Source organism: Petromyzon marinus, chromosome 80, assembly GCF_048934315.1.
Source record: "Petromyzon marinus isolate PM22_M1 ecotype Great Lakes invasive population chromosome 80, UKy_Petmar_22M1.pri1.0, whole genome shotgun sequence".
NCBI lineage: Eukaryota > Metazoa > Chordata > Hyperoartia > Petromyzontiformes > Petromyzontidae > Petromyzon > Petromyzon marinus.
Window position 1 is genome coordinate 7291259 of NC_133746.1, and position 14983 is coordinate 7306241.

At 44.5% G+C, this 14983-nt stretch overlaps 1 protein-coding gene across 1 annotated transcript in view; it reads left to right on the forward strand.

Moving 5' to 3' along the window:
- The window catches only part of LOC116958620 (uncharacterized), a 183578-nt gene that overhangs the window by 110780 nt on the left and 57815 nt on the right, over positions 1-14983 (forward strand). The window contains exons 32-38 of the mRNA XM_076057213.1: positions 1052-1267; positions 2548-2699; positions 5391-5543; positions 7069-7183; positions 11443-11628; positions 14286-14431; positions 14703-14835. Coding sequence (XP_075913328.1) covers positions 1052-1267; positions 2548-2699; positions 5391-5543; positions 7069-7183; positions 11443-11628; positions 14286-14431; positions 14703-14835 — 1101 coding nt within the window. The remainder of the gene's footprint in view (positions 1-1051; positions 1268-2547; positions 2700-5390; positions 5544-7068; positions 7184-11442; positions 11629-14285; positions 14432-14702; positions 14836-14983) is intronic.

Below are 14983 nucleotides of genomic sequence, written 5' to 3' on the forward strand. Positions count from 1 at the left end.
TGAAACACGGTAGGACCAATACCTCGGCCATGACTGATCATTGTTTTAATGCTGTGGGCACAAATTAAATTGGTTTCTCCAAGACGAAGGTACTCTTCAAGCCCACCGGCTATCAACAAAGATTTGTTCATGAAGCCATCCAGATAAAAAACACAGACAAAATTTCAACCGAGAAGACGGGTACAAACTGAGCAATCATTGGAAGGATGTTATTAACCAGGCAAAGCATTAACTGGCTTTGAAGCTTCCATCCTACCTGCTGATGTTAGCAGTTATTTCCGACTCTCTGAGTTACATTCCCTTGTTAAATGTCTTTACATTAACAGGCTAAATGTCTCACTAACATAGTCACTGTTCCCTTTTCCTCGATGTGGCGGTGGCTCTCGTTGTTTAATAGGCTGAATGTCTCACTGGCACGGCCACTGTTACGGTGGTTCTCTTGCGTTGACATGCTGGTCTTTCACAGTGCAGCGGCCAATGCCGCAGCTATTGTTGCCCACGAGTTGGCATTGTGCATGGCTCTCTGACACTGACATGCCAATCTTCTCATTAACACAGCCGCTGCTGCGGGAGCCATCTCACATTGACATGCTAATCTCTAATCTCTAGCAATACAATGGCCGCCTCTTTAGCACCATAGTCGTCAGGCACACGTATTTTACATTTACATGCAAATTACAGATTAACATGCTATAACCAAAGAGTATGGATTCCTGCAGTCACCGAAGCTTAAAATCAAGATAGATTCCTCCTGCTCCAGTGTTAATTCAGATTGAGGTTCCGATTCTGAAAATTGGTGGGGGACGATGGACAAATGACAGAAATCTTTGTCGAATTGTAAATTTTGTGGGTTTACTCTCCAACATACCGGTGTGATGTACTAGTAACTAATTGGCACGTTTTGTTTACGTCACAAATCCTTGATTGGCTGTGTGAGGTGTTGATGGCGGGTTTAACGATACATATTATGTACACGATCTAACCCAACAAAAAAAAACCTCTTATGAACAGAAATCTCTCTCTCTCTCATGTTTCCTTTCTCGTTGCACAGGTGCTGTTCACCTTTTACCAGCAGTGCCCCACGAACGCGTGCGGTAGAGACCTTGATGTTCCACATGGCATCTGCTCATTCGGGCGGTGCATCTGCAGCCTCCCATGGTACGGCGATGACTGTGAGTTCGAGTACCTGCCGCCGGCGCTGAAGATCGTTGCCGACGCCGTCGTGGTGGAAGGGCAGAGCTACGGCGAATCTCTTCAACTCCTGAAGGTTTCCATCTTTGTGACGAGGGAGCAGAGAACGGGGGGGGGGGGGGGGAGGGGGGTCGACAGGACAGCCGCAGGACCTTTGGGTTTGTGGAGTGCGTTGGGGCACGTTTCTTGTTGTGAAAAGTTCGCCAGGCCGCCCTGGTTGATAACCACCGGTATCTTCGCAGTAAAAAAATTACCATCTGCAATAGGCATCGCTTGATGAGAAAACGCAGTGGTCGTTGTCACAACCTGCTCCAAGAACTTGGCAGGTCCCCTCATGAAAATAAACATTCATGAGACTCAGTGAGGCTTATTCATGGGTAAACAAATGTAATGGTAATAATAATTTACACCAATGATTTTTACAAGCATTAAAGCCCACCAACACCCACCTTCATCCTGGGTGGAAAAGAAATAATAATAAAATAGTTTTACGTCTTGATTTAAAGCTTTCGTGACTGCAGGGATTCATATTCTTGGTTCTTTTGGTAAAGTCACGTAAAAGGGAAACAATAAAATAATAAAAATATAAAACAATAAAATTCTCACGACATTTCGACTGCAACACAAGCAATCATCATCATGTGTGAAAACCACAGCAATTTGAAAAAAGTGGCGTTGTTTTTAACGTTAGCACCACGGAGAGCGATTTGGCAGTTATTCAGATGAACATAGATGGACTCGTCCATTTAAATAACTGTCAAATCGCTCTCCGTGGTGCTAACGTTAAAAAAACCGCCACTTTTTTCAAATTTTATTGCTGTGGTTTTCACACCTGATGATGATTGCTTGTGTTGCAGTCGAAACGTCGTGATAATTGTATTGTTTTATATTTTTATTATTTTATTGTTTCCCTTCTACGTGACTTTACCGAAAAGAACCAAGAATATAGTTTTACGTCCTTCTACGTTTCCTTTTAATATTGTCTTCATTTACATATTCGACACGTGGTAGATTCCACCAGCAAACGTGTGGTCCGACGTAATGGGGCATGCGCATTCTTTATTTACAATTTCTTGCTGAACCACAGTGCCTCGCAGACCTCGTTCAGGAGCTATCAACCACCGTCATGCGAACTCCGGTCATCCTCGCAGCAGCAATATCTATTTGGTGTTTGAACATCTTAACGCCTGTTTTATTTTCAGAAAGGGTAAAACCTATTCGTATTTTTCATAGTATTTAAATGTGTTATTTAGGAATGGATTCCCCATGTTCTTTTAAAACCTGACTCTGTCCTCATACGCGGCGTATCCCAGATGCCTCCAGAGAGGCTAACTGAAATCCTTTCTGCATTCCAAGGGCACCACCCCAGTCATGTGGCAACTGAGCGTCGCTCCGAGCGGCATGATCCTCGACGGCGCCGCTGTGCTGTGGAACTCGGCGATCGCACGCGCAGAGCCGTATGCAGTGGAAGTGAAAGTCTTCAACGCGGTCGGCATGTCTACGGCAAGGTACGGAAAGCGGCGGTGGGAGTAGCAGAGGCGGAGACGGTGGCGGGTGGAAGGAGGGAGGCAGAGGTTTGATTTATCTTTTTTTACATACAGCAGAAACCCTCTTAACGACGGTTATTGGTTCCACGAAACCGGTCATTAAGTGATTATGGTCGTTAAGCGAGTATACGAAATACACGTGAAAGGCTTAATTAATTTCAATAGCATCGAAAGTTACCCTTTTGTACCCAAAAAATGTACTTAATAATATTTAAATTGTGGATATTAATACATAAAGATGCTCTTTGGTTCTTTAGGTAAAGTCACGTAGATAGACAATTAATAGAATACGACGTTTCGATCGCAACACAAGCAACCGTCTTCAGGTGACATAGAAAGCTACTGAAACAAGGTCTTATATAGGCCTGAGATGGGTGCAGCCTCAGGGTAAGAGGGCAGGTCTAGAGATGGTCTGCATGATGCTGTGGAAATGGCTATTCTATTGTGAAAGATTAGTATGTCAATGCACGAGCTTAGTATGCCGCAGCATCGGTGACACTTGCCTAGTATGTCGCAGCATCCATGACTGAGCGAGAAGGACATCCAGCCTGTCAATATAAAGACACCTTAATAATGCATCTCAGAGAGTCAACTAAAATCCCAGGAAGGATGGAAACATCACTGCAGGTTAAGCCTTTACCTGGTTAATCACGTCCTTCCAGTGATTGCTCAATTTGTACCCATCTTCTCGGTTGAAGTTGTGGCTGTGTTTATATATCTGTATGGCTTCATGAACAGATCTTTGATGATAGCCAGTGGGTTTGCAGAGTACATTGGTCTTGGGAAAATCAATTTCGCGTGTGCCCAAAGCGTTTTCAGTTTCAGTTTATTTATTTTGGTATAGCCCTGTGAGCCATTCGGCTCTTGAATCGGGTGCAACCACAACAAACAAAAAACACGAACAAGAAAAACATCTTAAAGTGACTATGTGACTGTGCAAACAGAAAATCCAAGAAGAAAAAAACAATGTTCTGCAACGGCAGAGGTATTGGTGTGCTTCAGATCTGCAACGGCAGAGGTATTGGTCCTAGCGTGCTTCAGATCTGCCTTGTGTTCGCGAACACGGTCCGAGACGTCGTTTAGTTTCCCCAATCTAACTGCTGCCGCAGCCACAACTTAATTTGTAGACACCAGGATATTGCATGTCAGGAATCATATCCTTTAGAGATGGGATCAAATCACTGATTTTGTGTATTGTGTTGAAACGAACCTGGATCTTGTGTTTAAGATTTTGGAAATATTTTTGATAACCCCTGCTATGTATGGCAAGGTGATCGTTTTGATTGAGTCCTCAGATGGTTGTCTCCCCATGGCTGGGGAGACAGCTTTGCGGATTGTACGGTCAGATTATCCATTTATCTTGAGGGCTTGGTGTACGTGCTCCAGCTCACTGGCTAGGTGGTGCTGGTCGGATATGCAATGGGCCCTATGGTGTAGTGTTTTGATGAGGGAATTATTCTGGGCTGGATGGTGGTGGGAGTCAGACTTTAGATTGGCATCCGTGTGGGTGGCTTTCCTGTAGACAAAATATCCCAATGAGCCATCAAGTCTCTTCTCAATGAAAACATCAGGGAATGGTAACTTAATAATAACATTAAAAACAAATAATATTAAAAGAAACATGGTTTATCAAGGCATTAATTAATATTTACTCTACCTACAACAGCGCGTCGTTAACAGGGGTAGTTGTTAAGGGGGCTTCCACTGTAAAACACTATACACTACACTTTTATACAATACACCTCTATACACTACACATTGGACTCTATAGAAGCCTGCTGTTAAGCGATTAGTCGTTAACAGGGGTGGTCGATAAGAGGGGTTCTAACTGTACTTAAAGAATGGACAACCGACAAATGCAAACTCACATTTGCATGCACAGCAAGTCACGGTGCATGGGTTTGCGTTCCCCCTTTCGCGCACACGCGCTTTAACGCTTTCCAACGTGCGTTCGTCCTCGGAAGCATTCAACTGACGGTGTGAAAACCATCGCATAGTTGTCCGGACAAAATGCATTTGTACTCTTTTGCGTTTTGACTCTGGTGTGTATGTCAGTTGAAGTTTTGGGGGTATCACCCTTTCACCATTGTGGCTGGATTCCGATGAGGGTAAATTGCCCAGGAACCACGCACATTTGTTTTTCCAAATTCGCTCATTGCTATTCCACTGTGATCTTGAAATACAAGATCATAGTCAAAGTTAACGCAACCACACTTTGCCGCTGCTTTCTTAACTTATAATTATTTATATAGTGCCTTTCTCCAAGGCACTTTGCACAGAATTAATAATGGGACAGGATGTGCTGGTGGAGACGAGGTGAATGAATAGATGAGAGGAAGCAATGGGTGGCAAATCTGTAATGCGTGAATTTGAAAGTGAAATTGATAACAGTAAATGATTAATGGTTTGAATGAATGAGGTTAATGAGTGATAGCAATATAATGAGAATGTGAAGAGGGAAAAGTAACAGTGGCGGTTATGAGGGGGAGATTGAGGGGGTCGTGGAGTGAGCTAGGGAGCAATAAGTGTGAGTTTTTAGTGCGGAGTGGAAACTATGTGAGTGAAGGTGACTGCCTAATGTGGAGGTGAAGTTTGTTCCAGTGAAGAGAGCGAAAGCGTTAAGACTGACACATTTCTATGTCCGTTATGCAGTTGGCACGTGACCGTGGAGCCGTCGTACACTGCCCAGCTGTACCCGGTGTCCCCCGCGGTTTTCTCCGCCCCCACACGGGTCGTGCTGTCGGGGTTTGTGGCATACCGGGAGGGCGTCACAGGAGGAGGCGCGCAGGTTCCCATCGCTGTGGAGTGAGTGACGAACGTCCGTCATCTTGCGGTTCGCCGCAGCCTCCGTTGAGTTGTTATTTATACAAAGATCCCCCCCACCCTGTGTAGCCTTAACAGACTGTAGGAGCAAGTGCTGTTTGCGAGTAGCACTTATAAAGGCCGGCACTGTGGCCCACGAGGGGGTGGGTGGTCAGCCACCTCAGCCGACCACCTTTGTCTCCCCAGTGCCGATGTTTAACTACACATCGCTCTAGGTACTCACTTGATGCTGAGACGATCTGAGTCGACCTAGGGGAGGCACAGAACTGGATCAGATAATCACTGTCACTGGTTTTGGTGGCCATGAGCGGGAATCAAACTTGGGTCGCCTGGTTCATAGCGCAGCATGCTAACCGCTGTACCACCACTCCCCACTGTTGTATATTTGGAGTTTGCATGTTCTCCCCGTGGTCACGTGGATTTTTCTCCAGGTCCTCCAGTTTTCCCCTCTACATTTCGAAACATGCGTTAAGAGTATTTGACTGCTATAAATTTCCACGTGATAAGCCACTTCGTTAAGCTATAATTTGTGATCAGATCGCTTCTGAAAAAAAGCTCAGTTTGCTTTAACTGGTAAAATAAAATGTTTTTATACATACTCTTTGGTTCTGTTGGTAAAGTCACGTAGATCGAAAATTAATAGATCACAATGTTTTGATCGCAACATAAGCAACCGTCATCAGGTGAAACAAACACAGCAGGAGAACTCCTACGTCAGCAGTTCTCCTGCTGTTTGTTTCACCTGATTACGGTTGCTTATGTGTTTCCTTGAACGCAATATTGTCGTCTTGGCAAAATGGACATCATTAATTCGAATCCAGGCACACCGGGTTGGTGGGTGAGAAAGTTGTGCTTGGGTGGTGAGATACCGCGAGAAGGCGTTCACAAAGGGAGCGACGACGTCCACTGAGTGAAGGGAGCGACGATATCGGCTTGCGCATAGTTTGCTAGGCAGATGGTTGCATTGCAGGATTGCGAGAGAAAGGCCAGAAGCTTTTAGGCGGCCTTCATCCAGCAGTGGATTGCCCACGGCTGGCATGGTTTCCACTCCGCACTCAAAAACTCGCACTTATTGTTCCCTAGCTCACCCCATGACCCCCTCAATGTCCCCCTCACAACCGCCACCACCATTACTTTTCACTCTTCATATTCTCATTATACGGCTTTCAGGCTCTGACTCATTAACCCCCATTCATTCAATCCACTAGTCATTTACTGCCATCAATTTCCCTTTCACCGAATCCACGCAGCCTCAAAGATTTTCCCCCATTGCTTCCTCTAATCTATTTCATTCACCTTATCTCCAACATCACATCCGTATGTACTATTGTTAATTCTGTGTAAAGTGCTTTAGATAAGGCACTATATAGATTCATTTGAGATATGATAAGATTCCCTTTCGTCAATCAAGAGACACGTGTACACACGGTGCCCCCCCCCCCTCCCCTATGGTGCATTGCATTTTGCCGATTTATCACAACTAAGATTCTATGATGTTCTGCCGCAGCATTGTCCATCAAGATTTCACGAGGACCATTGAGAGTGTGACGCTCAGCAAAAATCGCACCCATTTTGTGGTGATTTTTTATCCGACCTCGTACGAAAAAGGACATTTTCAAGCGGTAAGTTTCTTTCTTTTGGTTTAAGACGTAGGCTTTCGCGACCAATATTATTCAAAATAAAAGTTTTTAGGTGAGATTGCGTTATTGATAAATGTGTCGCAACCCTCCACCACCCGACATGGCCAATCAGTAAAAAATGTGTCACGTTGCCAAAAGACAAATAGTTCACTACTTTAACCCACCGGTATGTTGAAGAATGAATCCACAACATTTACAATTTTGTGCCAGTTAAAAGGGTATAACCTATTACTATATTTTGTTACTGGCAAAGGAGGTCTCATAATGTAAATGCTCACCCCAAGCCCTCAAAACTCTGATAGTGCGCTGTTTTTGAGTTGTACGCCTTTTGGCGTCTTCTGGTCCAACACCAGTGGAGACTAGGCTCTAAGAAAAGCCGTCTCGGGTGTGGACCAATCAATTTCAAGGACAGTGCGTATTATTATCAGAGTTGTCTCTTTTATTTGCATTTTGACTGCTTGTGTTGTGATTATTGAAAACATGATGCCTTCAATAAAGGGGTCAGTTTTTGTGCCAGTTAAAAGGGTAAAACCTATTACTATATTTTGTTACTGTCAAGGGAGGTCTCATAATGTAAATAAACAGTTGATGGCCATATACGCGCGCTAATCCCCTGCGCAAAACGCTAGACAAATACACTCGCGATCGCACGCACGCGAACGCCAACGATCGTTTATGATTGAATGCACGCAAGCTTCACACGTATGCACGGACCCACACCACCCCCACGCTCTCTCCACACACACATAAATCACGCGGCATCGTCGCTCTGCGGTAAAGTTTATTAATGTGGTACCTGAAAAAAAAGCCCTGCGTGGCCCGGAGCAAAACCATCTATCGAGCAGCGTCCCACCTATTTATTTCCAAAACCCCAAAACCCTCTGGGAACCCTCGCGCTATTCCTCACCCCACTTATGTACTCACGGTTTCTCACGGACGTGCTGGGAGTTGGAAGGACGAGGGTCCAGGAGGTCTCTGCCTGGGTCGTGTCCTAGCTCCGCTCGCCAGCGTCACTCGTACGCTCGAGCGGCTGGAAGTCTGACTGCGTCGCTTGCTGACTTGAGGAGAAGTCAGCTACGGTTGTCCTCTTCCCCACTTTTATGCCTTCCCACATCAAAGAGATCTCTGGCTAAGCTGGGTTGCCCTCTCAGCCAATCGGGGCGCTACCCTGTGTGCCTCAGCATTGAAACTTGAATTTGGAGCTTTCGTGACTGCAGGAATTATTCTTTGTTTTTTTTCGGTAAAGTCACGTAGAAATAATAAAATAACATAATAGTGTACGACGTTTCGATTGCAACACAAGCAATCATCATCAGGTACGGAAGAGCTAAATTTACAAGAGAGAGGAGACACATAACCGCAGACATATATATACAGACACAGATACAACAGGGGATACAGAGAGAGAGAAACGTGGGAGCACACTAAATCAAACAGGTTTTAGCAAGATTTGGAAATCTTATAACGCAACACAGAGGGTCGGTCAAAACACAATTAACGCAAGGTCAGGTTGATTACGTTATTTCAAACATTGCTAAATTGTAAGTTAAGTGTGAAATTTAAAATCTAAAAAATATACAGACCGCATACACATATATACACATCCAAGCAGAACGAGTTAGCACAGAGACACATGGAGAGAGACAGGCACACAGTGCCTCAGCATTCTTCGTAATCCGCCAGGTCGGGCGCTTACCCATGCCCCCCCCCCCCCCCCCCCCCGTGGAGAGCCACTAATGCTGTTGTTGCTCAGCTCCTTTTGCTTCCTCACCCATTGTCTAAGTGCCCATCCTACTCCTCGTGCTCCGGGTCAGGTTTGGCTTTAGTCAGCCCAGGAACTTTCCCTTTGATGCCACGCCCCTACCTGGCGTGTGGCTCTCCTTCGCTCCCTTACCCGTTGTCTACGTGACGGTCCTCTGCTACTCAGCTGCCAATGCCCCGCAGTCCCCAGCATATGCGGAGGACCACTTTGACGGCAGCGGCAGGTGGTCCTTTGTGACGATCCACTCCTGGCTCAGAGGCGAAGGTTGCTGGGATGAGACACTGGCAAACCCGAGTCGATCACGCTCACAGGCCAGCAAGTTGTTGTCACCAACACTCCTGGCTCCAAGACGATGGTCGCTGGAATGACACACCGACACGGCCGACTCTCTTTCCGTGAACAGGGAGTTTAACCGTAGTCAGCATGGTCTCAAGTCATGCCCTTTGTTCTCTAAATAGGTTAGCGCGGCGTGCTCAAATAAGTCCAATTCATCATGCTCGTGTTAATCCGAACTCCTCCCCAATCAAAAGACACCCTGTCCCCAAGGCTATCCTTCTCTGACTGCCACAGGTACATAGGTAGCTTTTAGGGTGCAAACAACAGCAAAAAAATCGGAAAATCCTAGATGTTTCATTTTACAGACCACAACTTTCGATTTTAAGTGCCCCATAATTATGTTTGTGCATGTCATTCAGAAACCATTGAAAATATAACATTGCATTTTTTTCGTTTGATAGAGCGTTTAACGGCAGATAAAATTAAAGTGGGAACCATTGTTCCATCTAATATTGTTTTTTTAATATTTCGGATTCAAGCAGTTTTTAACGAAAAAGCCGCATTTTATGATGTTGAAATCTGAATAATTCTAAAACGGTAAAATATCGAAGAGCTTCCCCTCATAGAGTATTAAGTTGATTCATTTTTTATCTTTCTAATAAAAAAAGAACGGAATCAAGTTGTCAACAATTTTTTTTTTTGTGGAAAAATACCAATGTTTGGAGGACCATAGTTGTTAGTGTCTGGTCGTAGATACAAATCGTCAAAAAATAATATCAGGTTCCTTATTATGTTTATTGAAAACTTTTGCCTGGCGAAAATAGGCTTCATGAACTGGTTATAATAACAACAATTTTCATTTTATCTGTAAGGCGCCCTTTACGAATGTCTCAAGGCACCTTGTAAGAATAAGGAAAGGGCCAAGAGAGGAGAAGTTAAATAGATTAAACTGATATTCTTTTGGTTTTTCGGTAAAGTCTCGTAGATAGGTTCAAAGAAAATGATAAAAATAACAAAAAACTACGACTACGTTTTTGAGAAGCTAACCCCCTCTTCCTGATGACGAACGCTTGTGTTGTGATTGAAACGTCGTAGTTTTTTTGTTATTTTTTGTCATTTTCTTTGAACCTATCTACGTGACTTTACCGAAAGACCCAAATAATATTATTTCCTGCAGTCACGAAAGCTTTAAGTCAAGATTTAACTGTCTCTATAGGGAGGGTTTCCACAAAACTATTCCTGATGACGACCGCTTGTGTTGCGATCGAAACGTCATAGTTTTTTTTTAACCTATGTACGTGACTTTACCGAAAGACCCAAAGAATATGAATTCCTGCAGTCATGAAAGCTTTAAGTCAATAATATACTGACTTAATAAGTTGTGTTATTAAGACGAGACTTAAAAGTGCCCACATTATCAGATGAACGAATTTCCCATGGAAGAGAATTCCACAACCATGGCGCAGCGACAGCAAATGCCCGCTCACCCCAGTAGTCGGAAGAAAGCAGTGTTACAAAATCAATTGTTGTACTGTGCTTCTATGCCTCTTTATCCCCCCCCCTCACCACACCTGCCTCTCCCACATCTCCCGCATTCATCAACATCGACCCTCACCAGCATGGTGAAGTATAGTCAAATAACTCCACACAGGGTCTGGGGAGGCCTTCACATAGCAGTGTATTTCCATTTTAAATGAGCTATAAGATCCGCATGTATTTGTTGCTTATTTGTGATGATCCACGGCTGAATTGTCAAACAAATGATCCATAATAGAGGGGGCGGTTTGGGTTAGATTGCGTAAATATAAATGTGTCTCGTTTAACTCACCACCACCATTTGACACGGCCAATCGGTAAGGATTGTCTCATGTAAACAAAAGTGCTAGTGCAGCACAAACTAACCGGTTGTGTGCTGGAGAGTAAACCCACTGCAACATTTACAGCTTGAGTATCGTGACGTTTTGCCAGTAATTACCAACAAAAAACCTCTTGTGGATTATATTGGTCGCGAAGGCGTACGTGTTAAAGAAGTAATGATTACCTAAAAAAAAATTGGTGTAAACAACACCTCCATTCACTCTTGTGACCACCTGGAACCCGGTCGACCTGAATTAAAGACGCCATTTTATTTTAGGCTCGCATTCTTAGCCAGTGATATTGCCCTCTTGCAACGTGGAACACCACGTTTGTCCCCCCTCTCTAGGTTGCGAGACACCCCACTGCACGAACCGGCACCGTGCCACAGTCCTGGGACGTTCTGGGCATGATGTTCCAGCCGAGCGGCATCTACATGAGTGGCGATACCCAGGGAGAGATCCGGGAACTGCGGCCTGATGCCACCAGTCTGGTCAATTTGGCATCCGTACCCCTGTCCAACATCACCTTGGAGGTAAGCAGTGGCTTCGCTCACTCCACTCCTGGTGCAAATGGGCATCCATCGCAGGGGGCTCTAGGGAGAGCCCTGTAGGGAGCGGTATTTGGCCGCTCTGTTCATTCTGGCCAGGTGGGGACCCGTCTGAAAAAGATTTTCATGTACGTACATTGAACTTCTTTGGCACCACCGTATGTAAGCCAACCATGCTAATCGGAGGTGCGAGGGAATTGACACCAGACTAACACACAACAAGCCACGCTGGCCAGATGGGGACATCTGTGAAAAAGAGTTTCAGAGCTCACCGATTCGTCCATTGTAGATAACAATTCTGATTCTTGTGTCTTGGAGAGGTGGAAGTACCCACACTTCACCCTGCCACCCACCACCTGACAATCGACTAACCGGTGTACCAATCCGCACTGCGGCGTGGACATAGGTGGGCACCATTGAGCCAGCTTCCTTTCCATTGCACGTTCAGTGTGCTGCTCATTACACCATGGTAGGAGATATTAACTGGTTCACTGGGTATGGAGGAGGTCGTGGGTTCGACCCCGATCCTGACACCTGCCATATATTCGGAGTTTGTGTGTCTCTCTCCCCATGGTCACATGGATTTTTCTCCGGGTCCTCCGCTTTTTTCCCTCCACATTTAGAAATGTGCATTTAGTATGTTTAACTGCTTATAAGATTACACAGGATGTTGATAGGCCACTCCGTTGAGCTATCATTTGTGATGGCCAGGTCGCTTCTGAAAGATGAGCCACATAGCAGCTCAGTCGCGGGCCTTACCTGGTAACAATGAAAACAATAGTTTTAGATGTTAGAGGCACCTATCTTCACATCCCCACTGTCGGGCACTTGCAGTTACGATTCCTTACTAGCATAGTAGGTGGTAGGCCACCAAATGGTCCCCCGGCAGGGCCAAGTTATGGCCACTAACTTTACTTGGTACAGCTCAACTGTTTACATGAGGCCTCCCACTCACAATTAGATCACAGTGACACCCCACCCCATCTCACGAAAATCTCAGTTGCTCTAATAGGGCACTGGTTGCGAGCAACGTTTCATTTTCGCCCTGGGAAAAAGAAAAAAAACGCCAATCGTGATTCTAGTGTGCGCTCAGTGATTTCCATCACTGCAAAGGGGGCCGCTCTCGCACTTGATGTATGGTAGAACTCCTCCTCTTAACGACGGTAATTGGTTCCACGAAACTGGTCGTTGGTCATTAAGCGAGTATAGGAAATGCACATTAAAGGCTTAATTCGTTTTGCTAACATCAAAAGTTACCCTTTTTCACCCAAAAAAGGCACTTTATAATATTTAAACAACATTATAAACACATCATATTAAAAAAAACACGGTTAGTCAATACATTACTTAATATTTACTATACCTACAACAGCCTGTCATAAACAGGGGAATGATCGGTAAGTGGGCTCTATGGAGGCCCATCGTGAAGCAATTAGTCGTTAACAGGGGTGGTCGTTAAGAAGGGTTCTACTGTATACTCGGGCTGAACGATTAATCGATTTCAAATCGAAATCCCAATTTGAAACAATGCAATTAGCAAATTGCAAAGGCTGCGATTTTTTGTGATTTGAAAAGTCCTATTACTTTCTTATTGGAATTTGTTTATTATTTTGATTATTATAACTTTTTTTTATTTAACTTAACAATTGTTCTATGTTGATTGTTCTGTTTCAATTAAAACATTTTCGTAAATACATGTTGGAAGAAATTCGTATATTTTAAGTTCTCATCCTTGCATTATAATATATAGAGCAGTTCATATTTTGATGGTATCAAGTGGTAATGCTCCATCATGTGTTTTAAATCTATTACACAGTGAATATTGAACTGAAGCTTGCAAATCAAATCGCAATCGCAATATATGTCAGAAAAATCGCAATTAGATATTTTCCCAATATCGTTCAGCCCTACTTTACACCCCCTGCTCTATCCGATCTAAAATAAAAATAAAAGTCCGTGGCGCAGCGTAAGTTTGCATTGCAATTTGGGACTTGCCAATGGAATTCTGGCCAAATTGATTGATCGCAGGTTTTCCCATAACGTGGCAATAATATTAATAGTACAGTAGTTTGCCAGTTATCGTTTTAATCCGCTCCACAATAATTACTGTGAACCAAAATAACTTTGAATAGAATTCACTTATAAGTTGAAAAATAAGTAAAACATCACCGAGTTTGCACGAGAGAGCTTTTTCCACTGCCAAGACAGAAAACGCAAGAATGTTAACAAAGAAATTCGGCATCTAAACGCTCACAGATAGGCGTCGCTGATTGACCGAGGGCATGCCTCAGCCACACTTACGAGCGCTCGATTGGCCGAAATTGGCACCTGTGTGCATAAACATAAACATGTTACTGTTACATCACAATTTATAATGTGAAGTTGAAACCATGGGGGTCCCTATGGGAGGCGAAACGTTAACCCGAAAAACCGTGAACCCGATGATGTCACTTTTCACCGAGGGACTGCTTTAATGAAAAAAAAACAGTGCACAAGCCTCTTCGTCATCTCATCATGCAACTTGAAAGATAGATCGCTAATTAAATCCTTTCAAGGGCAAATGTTGGAAAGTGGTACAGAATGCACGTGTGTGCACGCGATTTTCTTATTCCTTGTTTCAACAATAATTTTCCCTTTCGCAGACACCAGATCACCTTTCCTTTCTGAAGTCGAACGTCTCGTTCCAAAATGGCTCAAACTTTCTGGCGACCCTGGGCCCAGGAAGCGCAGTGCCCATCTCTCTTTGGATAGACGCTCCCCGTGCTTTCAAAGCATATTTTGTTATAAGGTAAGTTATTAAAACCAAAACAGGGGGAGGATTTCTCCATAACTCTGGCTGTTGCCTGATGATGTTGGTTGTTGTATTTACTGGTGAAACGTCACATTACTCCAATTTTAAATGTCACCACTGGGGAAACAAAGGCGGCCGGGCATGGTGTTGGCCAACCACGCCCCTCATGTGCTATACCGGCCTTTGTAGGTGCTGCTCTCTTACAGCACTTGCCCCAACAGTCTGTTCAGGGAATAAACGGGGGATCTTTGTTTCGTGTGTGTGACAGAGCGCATACAGAGCTGGGAACTGAGACTACGGCGACAGTTTTCCTCGACTACAAATACTCACTGCCCAACATTGAAGTTCAACCGGGGTCACTGAGCATGCGGGTGCTCAGAGGAAAGCCTTCCTTAGCAGAGGTAAGGTGGTCAACTCACACCGCTGCTGCTGTTGCATGGCGAATTGCATCATCGGCCATGTTGAATCCACCGCTGGGCAAAGGCCTCCCCAAGCCGGTTGCCATCCCTCAAAAACCTGCAAAGTAATTATGCAACTTAGCCCACACAA